The following is a 19,935-nucleotide window of genomic DNA, read 5'->3' on the forward strand; positions in this document are numbered from 1 at the left end:
ATTATTGTAAACAGTTGATCTGGCATACCCAAAGAATCGAACTACTTCGAAATATGATGCCCAGCGCAAACACTTTCGATAATAGCAACTCTTCAATTTTACTCCACACTCGTACCCAACATCGTGGCCATTTTAGGGTTATGACTGTTTACTAGATGCCTATTGCTTCCAAAAATGCCAATCGCGACCTCCAGTGAAACTACAATATGGTGGGAAATTCAGACTGAAATTTGTCGGGATTTAAGCACTGCACCCAGTATATTAAAACTAATACCCTCATTCTCGGTAGCAGAAAAGATTCTCTCTAAGCCGAGCATTGAAAATTAATAATGTAATCTTCTCCCTGTGTACCTAAAAGACCCGAGAGACAAAAGAAAAGTAGATGAGAAAAGCTGCAACAGTAATAATATTGACATTTACATATAAGTCTGAGCAATTCTGAGGGATGAGAATGATTAGAAAAAATCAAACAAGAAACAGAGATGGTGGATGATTTGCTAATGAAGAATGAGACAAAGTAGTTACTGACAGATGGAACATAGGGGGGTAACTGTGGTGCTGCCCGGAAACTTTATATCAGGCAGATGATACAATATCTATGCTACCAGAAAATTATACAAGTTGAATTTTAATCCAGGTTTACATGACAACCAGTCATCAGGAGAAAGAAGTAGATATATCATTATCATGATTGGTTAGCAAAGTATACATACATAACTGGTTAAATTACAAGAATAACACAGCTAATTGTTACATGGCAAATGTATGCAGTGGAGAGATCAGTAAAGGAAGCATACTTTAAGGACTAGGAACGGCCAGTCACGAAACAGCACTCTTACAAATTATTAGATTAAATACCAAATCCTCTGCTGTAATCAAGAGCATAGGCACACATGAAAATTATAGATGAGAAAATACCAACAGGGCTATTTGTAGTACAATTAAATAAAGATTTCAGAGGTGTCATCAAGTGACAACTTTCCCAAGGCATGCTGCCTAGGATCTTACTTTATTTGTCTTCAAGTGTTGATCAAAATGAAATAGCATTTAATGTCGGAAGAAGGGGGTGAAAAAGTACCAGACTTGGGTAAAAACATGTTAGCCATTGAGTTAAAAGTTTATTCATCTAATAAAAGGGATCCTCACTAGAATAATTTTAGGTTGGTCACAATAGGGGTGCTGACCCTGGTGGCAGCGGGGTAACATCCTCATCTGCTATTCCTAGGGTCGCAGGTTCAATTCCCGCCTGGGTGGGTTTTCCTCCACCTAGGGCTTGGGTGTTTGTAAATGTGACCAATTATTATCGTTGATAATAGTCTGATGTAAAGGCCAAAATGTGCTGTTTTCGGACTAATTATAAATAAATAAAATAGGTATATAAATGTCTTTATTTGAGCGAAATTAAGACAATAGGCATCAGGTAATATCAACAGAAGAAGAGAGAATGCAAAAACTTCAACAAATCTTTCCATTTGTTTGATGAAATGGAACCGCTCATAAGTTTCTATGATTAAATTTTATTTGAGAGATGGAAAAATGTTTTGACACTGAATTTCAGTCAGGGGATACATATGTATGGAATTATGAGAGCTGAAAGAGATAAGACATGAAAACAAGTGCTTGATAGGGCAAGGAAAATAGGAACTTGGAGAAATTTCAAATATAGAATGGGATTGGATGAATGGCCAAAAATTCAACTTTATCTGGTAAAATACTCATGATGATGATATAATCAGTGATGAACTAACTTTAGAATACAGACTTAGTGGTAGGGTAAAAAGGAAAAAACAAGAGAAATTTTCAATTTTTTATTAATCATTATAATTTTTAAAATCTCACTTCAATAATTTAAACAAGTAATAAATTCAATATAGACATGGGCCACAGAGCTGTGGTGTGCCTTGTTTGTCGATACAACACCTCAATTACTACATTTTAAGTGAAGTGGGCCAAAAACTTTCATTCAGCTGATTTTCATCACCTTCTCATCAACGGGGAGTAATACTGTAAGTATAAATTTTGAAAATTATCATTTTCCAATTGATAACGATTTATTATTATAATTTGGTGTATCCACAATATATTTCTCTAGCTTAACATTTTAATATTACCAAGCAAGAAAAGTTTGGAAATTAAAAAAATGAAGTAATAATATATGCACGTCATTTTGATGGTAAGGATATGAATGATCACATCACCAAAAATCTATTAAAAAAGTGCCATGCAATGTTTCCTTTATCATACTCCATTACAAACAGCTGAATGAAGGGTAAAAGGAAGTAGACCTTGAACAGTGTAAATGTCAGCCTTCTCAGCAACATGTTATAATGAGTTTTGATACTCTTCCCCCTTTCTCGACTATTTCACTGAACTGCACACCACCCTGGTATTCCTCTCAAATGCTCAATTTCTAATAGATTTCCTATCATAACTGGCCCATAAATATCCTCTTAACTAAACTTTTCTGATACCCATACCCCACAGCACAATAAAAAATTTGTGGAAATGTAACCCAAAGCTCCTAGACACACAATTGCATACCACTGTCTTTAATTGCCACATAATGTGTGGAGAGGGGAAGTGGCCTGACTAAATCAAGGACAAAAACCCCTTTTATCAAATAAAAATTAATAATAAAACATAACCAGCTGATAATTATGACAGGTGGAAAAGCATTATTTCCATATAACCCAAGGGTTGCAGGTTCAAGCCCAGCTCCTAGCATGGGTGTATAAACTCCCAAATGGCTGGGACACTGAGAAGCTAGAAAACTAGTAAAGACATAATGGAATGAATGCCACCAAGTGAGCAATTACTTATAAATTTTATCAAGTTTTCAAATCCACAGTAGTTACTCTCAGAAGTCAGTACCCTGGGTTTCTGACCCCTTTCTCCATTTGTGGAGATGACAGGGGCTGGCTCTTAAATGTTGCACATAGATTCTCTCTTTTTTTTTTAGGTATATCGGCCATTAATACCCATAATAGATCATTCTTTAGGTGCTGTGAATTATCATATGTCCAATATCAAAGTTCTCCAGGGTAAAAAATCATTTTTGTGACATAAAACAACTTAAAAAGCACATTGCATGCATATGACAGGAATTAAACCCATGACTTTTGAAAACTTGTTAAGATATACAGGGTGTGGCACTTAAATCTGGGTATGTATGCTGTAGGTTGCAGATCAGCTGAAATGTGACAGGAAAAAATCATGGAAGTTTACCAGGGTAATTCATAGAATCTACATTCTTTTCACACTAGAAAATGTAGAGAGAAGTAAAAACTGATCAACTTTTCTTAGTTTAAAGACTCATTTCATCATTAAAAAAGAAAAACTGTCAATCCTATTAGTAATCATTCAAACAGGAGATATTTATGACATTTTGAACCAACAGGGAAAGATGACCCACAAGAAAAATACAGATAATTTTTATAATCACAGATTGAAAATGAACAGGTATCAAGAAGATGAAAAATCTGCACGCTCAATTGGGTTATAACAGCAATCACAAGGGGGGATCGAGATGGTGCGGCGGCTAACGTACTGGCTTCCCACCCTGAGGGCGCGGGTTCAAATCCCGGCGGTGTTGAATATTTTTCAGAGGTATCTCGATCCCTACTTGAGGTGCTTTGTGGAGGGCACTTTGAGTGAGTACGCCGTCCGTCGGATGGGACGTTAAACTGCGGACCCCTTGGCGCTCTTCGTAAAGAGTAGGCTAATGCCGACGCCGGGTTTCTCTCCACCCTTCATCCTTTCCTATCCATCCCCTATGGCGCAAATGACCTCAGCTGTCGGTCGCCTCCCCTCAAAACTACTACTACTAACAGCAAACACATCACATACTGGAAAGCACTTTACTCAATGCGCACTTAAAGGAAAATTTGTTGGCTTTGATACAGTATAAGCACAGTAACAAGTTTATATTAATCAGGAACTTGAAGGAATGCATCCAAACAAGGAGAGCTGCCAGAAAATTTCATAGACATGATTTTTCCATCCAATTTTATAAATTTCCATCACAAACAATTTATCTTCCATGAGATTTCTAATATCATCTCACAACAACACAACCTTGTAAATGAAATTTTATATGCTTGGGCATCTTCAAAATAACATTAAATTTAGCTTAATTCCAAAGGCATTGTCCTGTGACCATGTTCATGTGTCTCAAAATCATTATAATCCACCATGAAATTGCCAATAGTAACACTACAAATATTTCAGTAAATTATCATTAAGTATAACATAAATACTTTTCACAATAGTAAGTAACATATAATTATAAAATGGTCCCATCGCATCAAGCAGTTTTATGGGAAATTGGTTTGACTAATTTTACTGGGAAGATCACAAATATTTATATTGATATTTGTATTCAATTTCTATTCCTTGATTTTACACTCTAAACAATGCTAAGCAAAACAACTGTCAAGTAAAATTGATTAACAGCTATGGACATGAAATACCTTGTAAACAATTGAAAAATGTACTTTGTTTACATATATCATTAAAATGAGATCAATTTACCAAAAAAAAACTAAACATAATACAAGCAAAGGAAAAATATGATAAAACTAATAATAGTACAAGAAGCACAATTTCAAATGTCACTGGAATCTTAAAATCTTACTTGGAAAACACTTAAACACGAATACAAATATTTAACTACTTAACCATAAACTTTTTTGAAAGACACCCTCTATATGGGATTCATTTCTGCTTCACATAAGTTTTAATAATGAAAAACACTGCCCTGAACTTACATAAGCACAAGAAAAGTGATTATTTGACATATTCTCAAATTCTGAATTTTAAACGCTGTTTTGCAATGATAGCTTACAGACAATATAGCTCACCCATTTCCAGAGATAAGAAAATACTAAAAATGGTTACGTCATTAACCACTAACATTATCTTTGAAAATGGTTACATTTGGGTGTTGTTTTCACGTAATGAATATCTCTTCAGCAAGTCCCTCAATACATTTATTAATTAAACATCAGCATGAATCAATACATGAAACTTGCCAGCAATGACTATTAAAATACCTAATTTTGAAGTTTATATTTCGAAGCGAACACATAGTTTTAATTCAATTTTGAACTTATGCATCACATATAAAAGTAATAAATGGCACATGGCAACTGACCACCAAGAGTAAGATGCATGAGAAATTGTAAATCCATTTCCCATGTGCAATAAATACACCTAGTTCGAGAGAAACACTGTAAGCTCTTTGATCACAGCTACCTTCACCTGCATTTTTTCTTTTAGATGCAAATATCATATTGAACAAGATTGTATGAAAGTTTATCTTGGTAACATCATTTCTACAACATCGGTAGAAAGATATATATTAAAGAAATTTCTACAAAGAGACCGTTCATAATTCATTTTGTATAGTATATAACGAGTCTGTCACAAAAATATTTATAAGCTACCATTTCTCGTAAATCTATATTCAAAGAAAATATAACGAATGTTAGTGAGAAAATACAGCTCCACGATTAAAATGTCAGTCTTCTAAATAGGTTCGTAAGAAACCATTCCGCTAACGCACTCTAACACGTCCTATTTATACTTCATCTAATTAGGTGTATGTAGTATGCCAATTATTGCACATTGAAATACGTAGTTGTAAGTCACGAGAATGAAATACACGTATTAATTTTACTGCCTCTGGTAAAACAAGAAACATTGATCTAGTTGATATATCGTTCTACGTAACCTATCAAATATCCTTGAAACGGCCATGAATTTTAATTGAATCTTCACTTGATCAGCCAAAATTCATGTTACAATATAGACGACAAAACTATCCGTCACAAGATCATATATCTTTCAAATAATTGCACACTTACTTTCAGTCACATCAACTGACATAATGCTCTTATCGGTTCCTTAACTTTGATAGTCAAATAAAGAATTTTCTGTAGCTAGATTTTTGAGCATTGAATGAGATGGCAAATATTAATACTTTTTCTTGAAATGCACTTCAAAAGACGCCAACATGAATGGCCTCAGGTAGAGCATTTTCATATCCACTTGTTTTCAAACAATATAAATGAGCGAAATATAAAATGTCACATGCTCAGCTTTTATAAAAGTTAGAAATATATTTCCATAGAGATCAATATCAGCAATAGAAAGAATTAAAATTTAGAAATGTAATTTTCTACCAAGGAAATCATACATTCACTCAAGGCTCAAATCACTGTCTTCATCATCATCTTCGGGCTGTTGGCTGATCTGAGGAACGCATGTCTTGTCAGGAATCATACCGTGTTCGATGAGAAAACTTTCTACATCACAAGCAAAGAAATCTTCTCCAAACTCGTCAGTCAAGCGAACAAAATTGCCAACGAGTTGGCCACTTTTGTACACAAGTAAAGCTGGCACACCGCTTACTTTAAAATGGTGACTTAATCCAGCAAGGGACCCCTTCATCTTACAGAATTTCACCTCGTTATATTTTTGACTGAGATGTATCAAACAGCCATTCATTGCCTCACATCCATTCACTAACTCTTCATAAATATGGACCACGATTGTCACACTTTTATTTTCTTTGTCAACTGCATCGAGGAATTCTTGACCAGTTGTAAGATTTATCACTTTTCCGAACTTCGGCACATTTGAGGATTTTTGTAGCATTTCATTCATTCTTTTCTGCATATATTCTTGGAGAAATTTATCAGAAAACAACTCCTTCAAATCAGGATCCACGGAGTCCTTCTCGGCCTCAGCTTTCTCTCTTTCCTCATCCAGAGCAGACTGACAAGTAATGGACAATTTTTTGATTAGTTCTAGTCTTTCCACTTTTTCCTCTTCCAATTTCTGTTTCTCTAATTCTTTGAATTTCTGCCAATCACTGATGACACCTTTAGGACCAGTATTAGATGCAGTGCCTGACCATTTTGAAACATCAGGTCCTCTCCCGACCTCTGAAGATGGTACAGCACCCGCATCCTTGTTTTCCGATTCGTCATCCTCTTCTTCGCCTTCACTGCTGCTACTACAATAATATTCTGTTTTCTCGCCTAGTATCTTATCCTCAAATGTTGCCATTTTCCCTCCGCAAATATTCAGCCACCTTACAAGAAATTTTCAGTTGATCTTGGAGTCAAGCGTCTCTGTATCGGTTCCGTTCCTTTTTTAATGGACAAACGACAATCGTAATTTCGTTTGAATTCGAAGGAACAACTTTGATAATGCGGTATCGATCCTGAAACTATGATCGAAAAGGTCGATTATATCATACTATTTTCGATTGGCGCCCTAGGGGAAGGATTCGGTGGAGATATGTGTCTCCTCCTCGGCGTGAATTTATTTTGAAACCGTCCCTATCATATAAAAACCACGATGTCGTCGTCGAACGCAATGCGACAATTGGAAGAGCGGCATGTTGCAAATGAAGTGGAACTGATGGTATGGTCTAACCGCATGGATTTGTTGGCGCTATCCAATGTACGAGGTAAATACGCAAGAAACAATGTAATACAACAGCTACAGAGCCTTGTGACATGGTCACACTGGTATTATCTTCTGAGCATTATCATACCTTTCTTTGCTGCTTTAAATTCGCTGTATGAATTGGTGAGCTTCTTAATGTGAAGTTATAATTCAAGTATCACCCAATACCTCATTCATGTAGCAGTTCGACGATAGAAATTCTTGGTGAAAGGAAACATTTCGTTTCGTTCATTGCTGGTATTTAAAAATTGAAATAAATGAAAAAAATTACCCTGTGAATGAATGAGCCACTCCTGGGAAATTCCGTGGGAATTTCCCCACTAAAAATTTGTCCATCTACTCCTTCGTGTTCAACTTTAAAATTATTTTCATATTTATTACCTCTTGTTTTTTTAGAGTGCTCATTTGCACAATGCGGCTAGACCATTTTGAGGCCTTGCCGTCAATTTTTAATGCTTAGAGCCTGGTTGATTTTGAGTAAAGCAAAAAAAACCGATGAATTTAAAGGCTAATTATGCATTGTGTATAACGATACATTACACGCGCATATATATACTTTTTTATTCCAAAACCGCTTGTTCTTAACATTAACAACAACATGAGGCAGGTTTGTCATACCCAATCTTCATGTAGCAGACAGAAGTACCTGAAATGCAATTGATAACAATGTCTTAGATTATTTTGTGTTATTCACCTAATGGAATTACCCAATTGAATTTGACGTGTTAGCATGGGCACATGTTCAAAGGCCTGTACTTTGGTTTAGCATAGTCTTCTCCATTTTTTGTGATTCCAGTTTTGTTTCCTAGGCAAAAGTTATAAAACATTTTAAGAATCCATGATCCAGTTCTATCAGTTGATCCATTTATCAATTGATTGCTGATGCTTCTCACTTCATGCTCCCATCTGTGACTTGACACTTTTCCTTCCCACTAGAAGAAGAAATTTTCCCTTGATCTCAATTGACTACTGATATATTTTTTATTAATGATGGTATTGATTACGCATACATTGTATGTTTATTATTTGTCACTTCTCAAAAAATAACTTATTTCAAATTTATGCACACTACCTCATGAGCTTCCTTATTGTCACAAACAAATTAGTGTGCTCATCTAGTTAAAGATAAAATCACACAGAAGTGTTCTACAGCAATAATAAAATGTTTCATTCTTTTTAATTAGTAAATTTTTTTGTAGAATATCCAAACACAGATCAAGAAGTAGAATTTTTACATCTCTCAAGTGATAATTTTATTAAAAGAGTTCACTATCATGATGATCACCAACAATCACACCAATTAATCACAGAATAAAAAAAGTTTTTTCTTCCTGCCTATTTTAAATATTCAGTAACACTTAAAAAAATATGAGTTTCCATATATCTATTGGAGTATTTATAAATTTTTGAAAATGATATCATTGATGTGAGTTAATTTTTTTCGAATTATATGTTGATATTGTTGTATTTTATTTATCTTCTGATGTGAAATTTACCGAATGTTTTATTTTTAATTTCTCCTAATATTGTAGCTGAAGTTGCCCTACACCGCCTATCTTGGCAGAGAGTATGGTCCTTGGCTCCACCATCAGAAGAGAGTACAGTAAAAGGAATAGCTTGGAGACCTGATGGCAAAGTCATTGCCATAGGCTACAGTACAGGTATAAATAGAATTTGCTGGGTCAGTCCAATATTATTTAGTCAATACAAGTAAATGATTGGAAACCTGCAGGTGTAGTTACTTCACTCTATTTTCCCAAGCCATTCAGACTCTAGGGCCTCGATGATGCTTGATGTGTAGCTTAGTCATTTGTTTTGCTGGACTATTCTCTTTGTAGATTATATACGAGCTGAGAACCATGTGTGCAATCATGCAAACAACAACATTTTTCCAAAATTTTATCGTATGCCTTTCATCTAAGTAAGAATAAACCATCATGTCAGAGGTGTCAATGTCACCCATGTACTTACGGTACAGATCTATTATTTTCAGTCTCACTATTTTCTTGGTTTTGCCATGTTTATTCTCTCTTAGTGATGTATTTTGTGCTTTTGATTTTGGGGGAAGGATCAGCATGGCAGATATTTAAGCAGCTGAGAATGACTTTTAGTACAATCTCGTACCTACTAATTTTTCACCAACAGTAAGGTGCGCATAGGGTGTGTAGTGATGGCAAAAATAGACAATTGGTTGAAATTTTGTGCAAGGGTCATATTTTGCATTGCCTGGTGGTACAAGTTTTGAATTACCAGTGTAAAGAAAAAATTTCAAAGTGGATGAAAATGATTCCTCGATATTTTACGAAAACATGAATGGAGTGAGAATTGTCTTTCCAGTAGGAAAAAATGGTCGACCTTTTAGTATTGCCCATTTCTAATAAAGGTGCAATGAATGCTTTCATTTCAATTACTGTACCGTCATTGCACGCCACTGCCTCACTCTTGGTCTAGGCAATAAGGTATCTCAGGAAACTAAGAACTGTTAAGCATACCTATTTGTTTCGAGTACTACTATATCCCTCAGACTTATTGTTAATAAACAAATTGAAGTAATCAATGCAGCCAGCGTTAGGCAATGGCACATATTTGGGTCCTGGAATTTCAGCATAGCTGAAGTTGGTAGGACGACAATGATAACTGTTTCCATCAACTATGCTGAACTCGAGTGACTGCGTTGAATCAGCATAATCTCTCTCAACATTATCATCACTACACACATCATCTATCTTACTAGGTTTTTTCCTCTTTATCAAAATGACACTGTCATCGGAATCAGAAATCACTTGGTCTCTCCCACACACTCTCCTCGCCATGATTCTCTGAAGAATAATCATCACCACTTGGGGATAATGGATAATTGACCAAGTTGTCATCTATGTTTTCATCCGAAGTAGTTTTGGTTGCCATTTTAGGGGAAAGAAGGGTGATTTTCTATACATCAATAATATTTTTAAGCATGAGCTTCATGAACCCTTTCACTCACAAAGGAAGAACCTAACTGATTCCCCTTGAAGAAAACGGAAGACATTATCTTCTAATGTCTCCCCATACATTTGACCATATGCTGTCTCTGATGGATAGGAAGATGGAGCAAAGTGTTTACAAAGTCATTTCTTTTCATTGCATCATTTATGTAATTGACTTTCTTTGCTTATTATAAAATTCAAATGTGTTCCCCTCCTTTGTAGCAATTCATGCTAGTAAGCACTCCAAAAATAAAAAAGAAATTATCTTGTTTTTAAATGTCTTATTTATTTAGGCTAAGTGATGCTTAAGTGCATACACATTAAAAATAGAGTAAGTTGCAAGACTTATAAAATCATGCATAATACATACTGAAAGTAAAAAAATACATCAATGATAAAATACGGAATACACTCTTTCAAATTATACCAAAAATATTTACTGTCGATTGCAAATGTTTGAAGTTATTAAGATTTTAATCATGGTGTGCACTCTAGCCGATATATCGACTCATGACACTGAGAGGGTTAAGGTAACCCTTATTCGAGGTTCAGCCCCGGGCAAGTCCTAGTATTTCCAGGTGTTGAGCTTCAGAAGGCTGTGGACAAGTTTTGCCACTGCCTTTGGATGGAGGTGAATTGGAAATGCATATGTGAGTGAGGGTCTGGGACATTCACTAATCCCTTAAATCTCTCTAAGAGTCTATCTCTGTTTATAGGATAGGTTAGTGTTTACCTGAGCAATTCATGGTATCAACCTGCAGACATGGAAGGAAACAAAAAAGTAGTTGTTGAATTTATCCTCATGAAATACAGACTTGGTACAATGTGGAAGGATGGCCATTCCAACATCCAGAGGTGAATCACCAGTAGGAAATTTTGAGAGAAAGGAGATTTTTGGCCTACCTGTTTTCATAATTGGTAGCGCAAAGGTTCTGGGTATAGTGACCATGGCACACATCAGGGCCAGTTAAGAAAGAGTTGACTCTAGGAGATAGGGCAAGGTAAAGGAGATGATATATGGGCAGCCACTTGGTATAGAGCTGATGATGAGGGAGGTCATTCATTTGTTATTTAAATAGTTTTCAGTGTTAAATTCGGGGTCTATCATTGTATTATTTGTGGTTTAAAAGAATTATTAAGTTTCATAAGGTATCAATGCATGTACTAAATACATATTTAGATATTTATGTTTTGGGGTAAAATTAATATGATACCCTAATAGTTCAACTATTAACTCCTGTTCATGACGGTTGATAGCTTAATTGTTTATGTGGTGATTTTATAGTACTATCTATAATTAAGTTTTATGAAAAATTAACTTCGGTTCTGGCACTATGCTAAAAAATATTTTCCCTTAAATTTTTTAAGGAAAATTTTGAGGATTTTTCTACATTTTAACATTTATTCATGCTGTTTGAAAGACATTCTATGCATTCATATTCAATGTGGTCAGGATCTAAGTATATTTAGTATCATAAATAAATCCATCAGCTCTGACAACCTTTACAGACACCCCTGTAGCTGCTACCCTGTCACAAGTTTCACATGTTGGTTGTGATGCTGATTGACTAGAATTTGGATTTTCATTCTTCTACATTTTCTTACACTTATTCATAAATATTTGGCACAGTTAAGTGTAGCTTTTAGGAATCTTTCAATGTTTATGTCTTTATGAATATTTGTTGATTGATATTGGCTGATGCAATAGTGTCATCCATTATATCTGTTCAGATAAAATATGCATTTTAGCTTCAGCACATCTTCATTAAAAATATTAATTTCCAGGTGAATTTTTGTTGGTGGACGTTGAAAATGCTGAAACACTCCACAGTGGGACTGTGGATTCTGAAATCACATGCTTGTCATGGGCACAAGAGGCTCATGCCCAAAGTGAAGATGCTAGTTCTATTGCTGATAAAGGGAGATTTATGTCCCATAGGCATTCTGGGCTTCATGATCTGGTAGGTAATAATGGCATTTTTTTTTCATTTTCCCTATTTCTCATTTATGTCAAGTGTTTCCCATTGCAAAGTGAATTAACAATTTTTTGTGGAGTTTTTCTTTCAATTAGTTGGAGGGAGAGAAAAATTCACAAAAATTTAAATTATATTAGCATCTTCATAAAAGCCTATTTCATATTCTGTTGGTTGTGTTTACTTAATGTGCATATTCATTGCATGCAGGATTGTAAGAAAAAAGCTGAAAAACTTTAATGATAGATCCCATTAACAGAATACAATAGGTAATTGAAAATATTTATGTTTAAGTCAAATGCAGATTGACATCACATCCACAGAAAACCCTAATCTTAATGACAAGCTTATCTCCTTATTCTGGCTAGAGTAATACATGGTGCTGTAAAGATATTCTTTTCACCCTTATTAGGAAAGATTCTGTTCTTGTTAAACCCATATTTTATGAATATTGTCATGAAACTTATTTTATTAAAGAAATGGACAAAAATTTAGCCCCTTCAGTTTGGTGTCTTTTAGTTTCTTGGCTTCCTGTTTAACTTCCTATATGGGACATAATGGGTTGCCTCTTCGTCACTTAGAACTTAATAAACTCCTGACAGAGTACAGACAAAATGAAACAGCAGTTGATTTTTTTGTATGAAAAAAAATCCATCAAGTAACAGTTTTGTTCTTTTGTCAGTGTTTTCCAAATCAGTAAATCCTGGGAATAATACACTTCTGAAATTCATACTTTTTATCTCAAAATATGTTACATGAGAGAGATACAGGTAATTTGATTGAATTAATGTTATCTTGAATATTTCAAGATGGTGTATGTATGGGAGGGTGGGAAAATTTAATAAACTTATATGTAAATATTTGATACGAGGGCGGTTCAATAAGTACCTGTGTTAGAAATGAAGAAACCATTTTTTCAAAAAACTTTTTTTTATTTTTCAACTTAGTCCCCTTTTAGAAAGATACACTTCTCCCAATGTTCCGGCCATTTTTTTAACCCCTCCAAAAAATAGGATTTGTCGTACTTTCCAATATACACCTCTGTCTTGGCGATAACTTCCTTGTTCGAGCTAAATTTTTTCCCACGAGCCATTTCTTCTTGTTAAGGAATAAGAAAAAGTCGCAGGGAGTCAGATCGGGTGAATACGGGGGGTGCGGCAGCAATTCATAACGTAGTTCATGCAGTTTGGTGGCAACAACTCCGGATGAATGTGCTGGCGCGTTATCCTGGTGAAACAGCAATCCCGGCACCCATCGGGCCCACAATTTTTTCATCGCCAACTTATCATGTAAAATATTAATTGCCGTTCCGGTCGACAATACCACGGCCTCTGCTACTTCGCGCACTTTCGTTCATCAATCAACGAGAATCATGGCATGGACTTTTTGAATGATTTCCTCGGTAACCATGTCTTCCGGGCATCCTGGTTTCTCCTCATCAAAAACAGATATTCGCCCACTTTTAAATTCGTTGAACCATTATCTAACTATGGTCAATAATGGCGAAGTGTCTCCATTAACATTATCCAACTTTGCTTTTATCTCCTCGCATTTCTTCCCATCCAAAAACAAAAAGTGAATTACCAAACGATACTGCTCGTTTTCCATCTTAGAGAAAATCACGAAACATGTCTTACTTGAATGGCTGCCAAATCCAAACTAACATTTAAATCAGTCTGAAATTTGTTTCACCATCGTTTGATAGATGGCAGCACACGATGGTAACATAAACTTCCCTCAGGAACGCCCTTTCTTGTCAAACACGGGTACTTATTGAACCGCCCTCATAATAATGTAGCAGCTTGGAGGAATAGGTGTTTTCATCTTAACATTAATCAGATTGTGGAAAAATGTCAGGTGTAGAATCAGAATGGCCACTGATGGACAATAAAGTAAGACTGTTTTCACCTGTGCTGTTTAAATGGTAAGAGAAACATGGTAAGACTTAGGGATATGAATGAGAGATGTTGGGAAGAAGATTAATTAGATTGTGTATTTAAATTCAGTAAGACATTCATTTAGGTAATTTATATCATTGTTAAGTGCATTACTGTATAACTGCATGGGGTATGATGTGAAGGTTAATTATAGCAAAGCAAAAGTGATGAGATTCTTTAGAAGTTTGAAGGCAAGATTAAATCAGGGTTGCTGTATGAAACCAAACTTGTTTTTTCAAAGTGTGTTACAGTTTTCTCTCATTGAGTGGAATCAAACTTAATGGAGAGCCAGAGGGGAAGTGGAATGTTATATTTTGAGTGAAATTCCGGGTGGACCCAAAGTTTCATCAACACTGGAACTCTTGTAGTCACCAAAATGTAGATCATCATAGTTATGCTCATCTTTCTTAATCATGTATTGTATTACTGGGGTACCTATCATTTAATCACGAGTAAATATATTTCTGTCTTCAACACTTTAGTCACTCTAATGTAAATTTCCTAGAGTGGTGATTAACTTACCAGACCTACCAGAAACACCACTTTACCTAAGATCTCTGAACATATTATTTCAATGATCTAAAAGGGAAAATTTTTAGAAATATAGGATAACACATTACACAGGATCAGTTACTCTTCTCCAATAAATTCTTGTAGGAATGAGAAAAAATGCTGAGCTATGAATTTCTCGCATGCAATTAACATTGAGGTCTAAACCTTTTTTTACCTAGTTTTATTGATGAACTAATTGCAAATAAAAGAAACAAACCCACACTCCATTTTTCAAACATCATTTACTGTAGTCCTAGGTTCCCTAGCAGTTGTCAAAGTGTTATTAGAATCAATTTAAATGGAATTCATGGGATCAGAAATGAATGAACCAAATACTGGAAAGGTTCCCAATATCTTATAACAGAATAGGCTGAGAATAGATCCTCCATGGTGAATTTGTTCCCCATCTATCCCCACATCCTTGGTACAATATCCCCTCCTGCATCCCATATGTTTTCTTTTCCCCTCACCTTGCCCATTCTCTGACCATGCCCATTCATGCCACTTATTCAGGGCTTACATATGGGAAAATGTTGACTTCATGATGACTTAGCCACATATAGTCTGGTATCCATATAATTAACAGTGTATAATTGCTTACTTCTGTATTTTAAACAGGAAGTATTGGAGTATATATTGGAAGTTCGTGTTAATAATCCCTATGTATAGTGCAAACATTATATTGAATAATTTATGGAAAATCTTTCCATAAAAATGTACATTTATCAAAGATTTTATATGATATTTTTAAGGTCACGCAATCCACCAGTAGGTTTGGTTTTTTTTACAAAAATGTCAAAGCTGTGATAACCTAGCATAATTGTCTTACTCTATTTATGCATCTAATTATTTTCCAATTGAAGCTATTACAATTTAGCTTTCAAATAAAGCATTCTGGTTATGATCCTCCCTACTTTCTACTCTGTGTTCTTGTGTATGAATATGTAGATGCCTTTGACAGAGTACAAGTTTCTATCATTTCATTGATAAAAGTGATATGTAACTCTTTCATAGGACAATCCCAGCACTTTCCTGTCAAAACTACCATCATTATCACGAAACTTTGGTTCCATTAGTAAGAGCACTGAGGATAGCTCAGAGGATGCCAAGAAAATTCGGGACCAAACACATGTAAATATTCTCATTATCGGAACCTCATCTGGTAAGGTGTTTTTGAGTGTTTTTGGCCTTTTCTTGTGTGGCATCATCAACATGAAAGAGCATTTGAAGTCAAGTTGGCAGGTTGCTGAGATCCTTGATGCTGACTTTTCTAGTGGGCTGGAAACATTGTATGTGGTTGTGTCATGCATTAGGAATGACGATGAAAGCTCTGTGTCTGGGGAGCCCATTGTGGTATTGTTGGACACAACTGTTCTCTCAACTCATGCTGCAGAGCTCCATTCATTGTCACTCATGCATGGCCAAGTGATCGGTGTCATGGGGTATCTTGCACACACAATGCGCTCTGTGGCAGATGCTTGGGAGAATATTCTCTTTGAAATGGACACCAAACTTGCTTCGTATGCTGCAAGTGTCCCTGAAGGTGCAGTTGCTGCTGACTTCCTGGAACTCCTAATGTTTGGATTCCCATCTGATGAGTTGGAGGCCTTTCTTCTGCAGCAGTTGACAGAGAAAGGGCTGAAGCGTTTGGGTCATGCCATTGAACTCAGTTACACAAGTATCCAGCGGTTAGTTCTTCGGCATGCCAGAGGTGCTGGCAATGCACTGGCCTTTCATTTGGCAAGGTTGAAAGGGTTGGCATGTCGTCGTGATAGATTTGCTGTTTTGGGCTTGGAAGAAAATTCTGCAGCAAAAGCTTTGGGTGCTATTGGTGCTTTTCTTGCCAAGGCAGGTCAGGTTCAGACAGTGATTGATCGCTCCATGAAGGACTACAAGGCATTTTTTAGGTGGTTGTATGTAGTCATATTGCGTCTCTCCGATGAGCGTGTGCCCCCAGAAGTTACTCGTGTGACCCAGCAGGATCTTGCTTTTGTTGCCGAGTTCCTTAAAAACTTTGAGAAGGTCGGCCATACCAGTGCTGAGGGTAAACGGGGACATTTTGATCTAGAGCACTTGGGTAAATATCTTTTTGATAAAGAGCCAATTGAAGGAAGGGAAAGGAAAGGGTACTTTGAAAGTGAGTGTCCTAATCAGTGGATGAAACTTTTAAAAGAGTGCCCATGCTTAGAAAAAATTCCAGGAATATACAATCATGATCCTAATACTTCTCTAACATATTGTCATGAACAGCTTAAAATGGCTGTGGAGAAGGCTTTTTCAGGTCCTCAGACAGCCATAGGGTCATTAATCACTGTGTCTAAAGTATTTCCATGTGCTCTTGGAAAGTCTTTGGTTGCAGTGGACCATCCTCGCTGGATTAGTCATATTTGGGGGTCTGATGGGAAAAAGAATGGTTTATACATTGCTTTTCCAGAAGCGAAGAAGTCGTCTGAGTGTTTTTGGTTTGTGGAAGTGTCTGCTGGTGCTGATCCTACCATCAGAGGTGTTGTGTTCAATTTCAGTCCTCATCATAGAGTTTTAGACTTGCAGTTTTACTCTAGAGATATTCTGTCCATACTTTTGGAGCGTAAAGAGGCTTCTGTGTTGGTTCAACTTCCCACACGAATAGTTACTGAGCGCATGGGTCCATGGGGGCCTGGATGGCCCCAAGTTGATGGAGTTGAGAAGCTCTTGGACCCATCCGTTTTTCGCCCTGTTGGCTCCAGTCTCTCAGCTCGCTTTGCTGTCAGTGGAGCAAGAAAGGTTGCAGTAGTATTGTCAGAGAGCCGAAGGCGTGTTCGTTTGTTTGAGATGGAGGTTGAAGAAGAGGACGAGGAAGAAGACGAAGAGGAAGAGGCGACAGGTGTGGTCGAGGATGAAGAAGAGGCTGTGGCTGACGAGAAGTCTGGCATTGAGGCAGGAGATGATGTGCAAATGGAAGGAATCACACCAAGTAGGGATGAAGGTGATGAAGATGCACCTCCTGAGGGAACTTCCATGAAGGTGTGAATGAATCGTCTAATGCTATAACTGACACTTGGAAAAGCTTCTCTTTTAGGTGTCCTATAAACCACTTATAGTCATGAGTTGGAATAAATTTTTCATCATTTCAGGATAAAAGAGTGGACAGCTTTCTATAGAATGAAATCAGTTCTCAAGTGGTGTAGGAAATTTTATAGTTTGAAATAATGCATGGAAAATGTGCCCCAAGTTAATTTGAGATTATATTTATAACCTTGTACATATGCATTCAAGACTGCTGTAAATATATTAACATATGTGGTTTATGTATGTTTCTCATGACATGCTCATAATTTATTGTACAGATTTTTCAAAAATGTAAAGGTACTATTACAGTGTTACTTAGTAAATTGGAATTTTCAATATGTTTGATACTATGCATCATATTTAGTATGACCTATTCCTTTGAGTCTGTGTTTTTATGCTTTTCTTTCCACTTTTTGATTCTTATTGCTCTTGTCCCATGAATCATCAGTTATTTTGTTTACTTTGTATTTCTTGCAGCATTATTATTTCCTATTTCACCCAAGCATTTTAACTCGGCCATTATCACTGGCTACATTCATATTTTATTCACAGAATATTATGAAAGCTAAAAGATAGTGTTAAAAATTATATCATATGCTAGTGTTAATTCTTGTTCTCATATGGTTGAAAAAGATTTTCAAGGCCTCTTATAATTTACTAATTCTCCGTGCACGTAGAAGTATGTCAATTGCTTGTTTAAGTATGTGATAGTCCAGTAAGTAGAGAGCTGGGCTAATGAATGAATGGCCCAGCAACTTTCGTGGTTAAGCAACCAGGAAATAGTCACCTGTGGAATATTTTGTTTATTTAGAATCCGACATCTCTTTGGGTGATCCTAGGTGTTCACTTTTATGTGTGCCTGTGGTACCTTGATACCATTGAAATCATATCGTCTTTTTTGGAGTGAACATTGTTTTCATGCTTTGGAAATACCTATGGTAAGTTCTAGTAATTTACTATATCACATTGTGTTCAAAATCTAAAAAATTGCAGTTCCTCATCATAACAATTTTAAGTTTGTTAAAAGGCTATGCTCAACTGCTTATGAGGCAGATAATCAGCTACTGATGCTGAAAAACTGCATGTATGCATAACTTATCCTCTCAGTGTACAAGAAATTATGTCCAAAATCAATACAGCAATGCTTTGATGCCAAAACTCTGGAGACAGTGAAGTAGGCCAATTTTCTCACCTTTTGCTGACATAAGTGGTGTTCCCCAAACAATTGTCTGCTCCTTTGTGAATAAAAGTGACAGTATCTAACAGTTATCAACCATAAGTCATCAATCCACTCCAAACTGGCTACTTAACAGTAATCTGTGATCATATTCACTCCAATTGTTGACTTCAACTACCTAAATAACTGCTTGTCACAGAAGTGACTGGTTGCATGTTTATTACCTGCCCGAAGTTTCCTTCACCTCCTTATGATGCATAATTCTCAATCAGTACTCATTGTATTTCCCAAATCATAATTTGGGAAATATTTATACTATCACCATTCGTACTATATAGATCATTTAGTTCCTTTTTATGTGCATTGTATTTTAATTTGCAATTTTTTTCAATAAGATGAAATATTTTTTCTTTTGATCTAAAGAATCTTTTCCAGTTTTTAAAATTAGATGTTGCCATTGTAATGAACGTGTGTATCTTTAATAAGCTCCCTATTAAGAATTTTCACTACTTGAATACCCTAGGAATGTTGGCGCCTGAAGTCAGTGGCTCAAAATAGGTGGAGGAAAGACATGACATCAATTCCCAGTTCTACTCAAAAGATATGAATGTTGCAAAAATTCTTTCATTATTTAGATACCTGTTGAGTTTCATTAGGAATTCAGGAATATCCCAGCAATTGTGTGCATTTTGCTAGGATAGACAACTAAGTAAATTAAATGAACCATTAGTACTAAATGTTAAAATTGGAAATATTTTACTATTTCATGAATCATGGTGACTTGAATAGTACAGTGTTGGATTTCA

The 19,935-nt window shown here is 35.9% G+C and overlaps 2 protein-coding genes across 2 annotated transcripts; one reads left to right on the forward strand and one right to left on the reverse strand.

Moving 5' to 3' along the window:
- Positions 1–1,794: 1,794 nt before the first annotated feature.
- On the reverse strand, positions 1,795–7,151 carry LOC139697750 (phosducin-like protein). Its single transcript, XM_071596579.1, has one exon. It carries the CDS (start codon positions 7,069–7,071, stop codon positions 6,199–6,201), a length of 873 nt encoding a protein of 290 aa, XP_071452680.1. The 5' UTR covers positions 7,072–7,151; the 3' UTR covers positions 1,795–6,198.
- A 141-nt stretch (positions 7,152–7,292) lies between these two features.
- Positions 7,293–18,292, forward strand: APC4 (anaphase-promoting complex subunit 4). Its single transcript, XM_071596342.1, has 4 exons — positions 7,293–7,477; positions 9,009–9,137; positions 12,228–12,403; positions 15,919–18,292. The coding sequence occupies exons 1-4, from the start codon at positions 7,366–7,368 to the stop codon at positions 17,911–17,913; spliced, it is 2,412 nt and encodes an 803-aa protein (XP_071452443.1). The 5' UTR covers positions 7,293–7,365; the 3' UTR covers positions 17,914–18,292.
- Positions 18,293–19,935: the final 1,643 nt, after the last annotated feature.

This window comes from Hetaerina americana, unplaced genomic scaffold (assembly GCF_022747635.1).
Source record: "Hetaerina americana unplaced genomic scaffold, ioHetAmer1.1.p SCAF_8, whole genome shotgun sequence".
Taxonomy (NCBI): Eukaryota; Metazoa; Arthropoda; class Insecta; order Odonata; family Calopterygidae; genus Hetaerina; species Hetaerina americana.

What these genes read in the sequence shown, in the direction of transcription:
- LOC139697750 (XM_071596579.1), bottom strand. Translation starts at nt 7,071, where the DNA reads ATGGCAACATTTGAGGATAAGATACTAGGCGAGAAAACAGAATATTAT.
- APC4 (XM_071596342.1), top strand. Translation starts at nt 7,366, where the DNA reads ATGTCGTCGTCGAACGCAATGCGACAATTGGAAGAGCGGCATGTTGCA. An exon ending in GGCGCTATCCAATGTACGAG is followed by an intron (nt 7,478 to 9,008) that starts GTAAATACGCAA and finishes CTAATATTGTAG; the next exon opens with CTGAAGTTGCCCTACACCGC. An exon ending in ATTCTGGGCTTCATGATCTG is followed by an intron (nt 12,404 to 15,918) that starts GTAGGTAATAAT and finishes ACTCTTTCATAG; the next exon opens with GACAATCCCAGCACTTTCCT.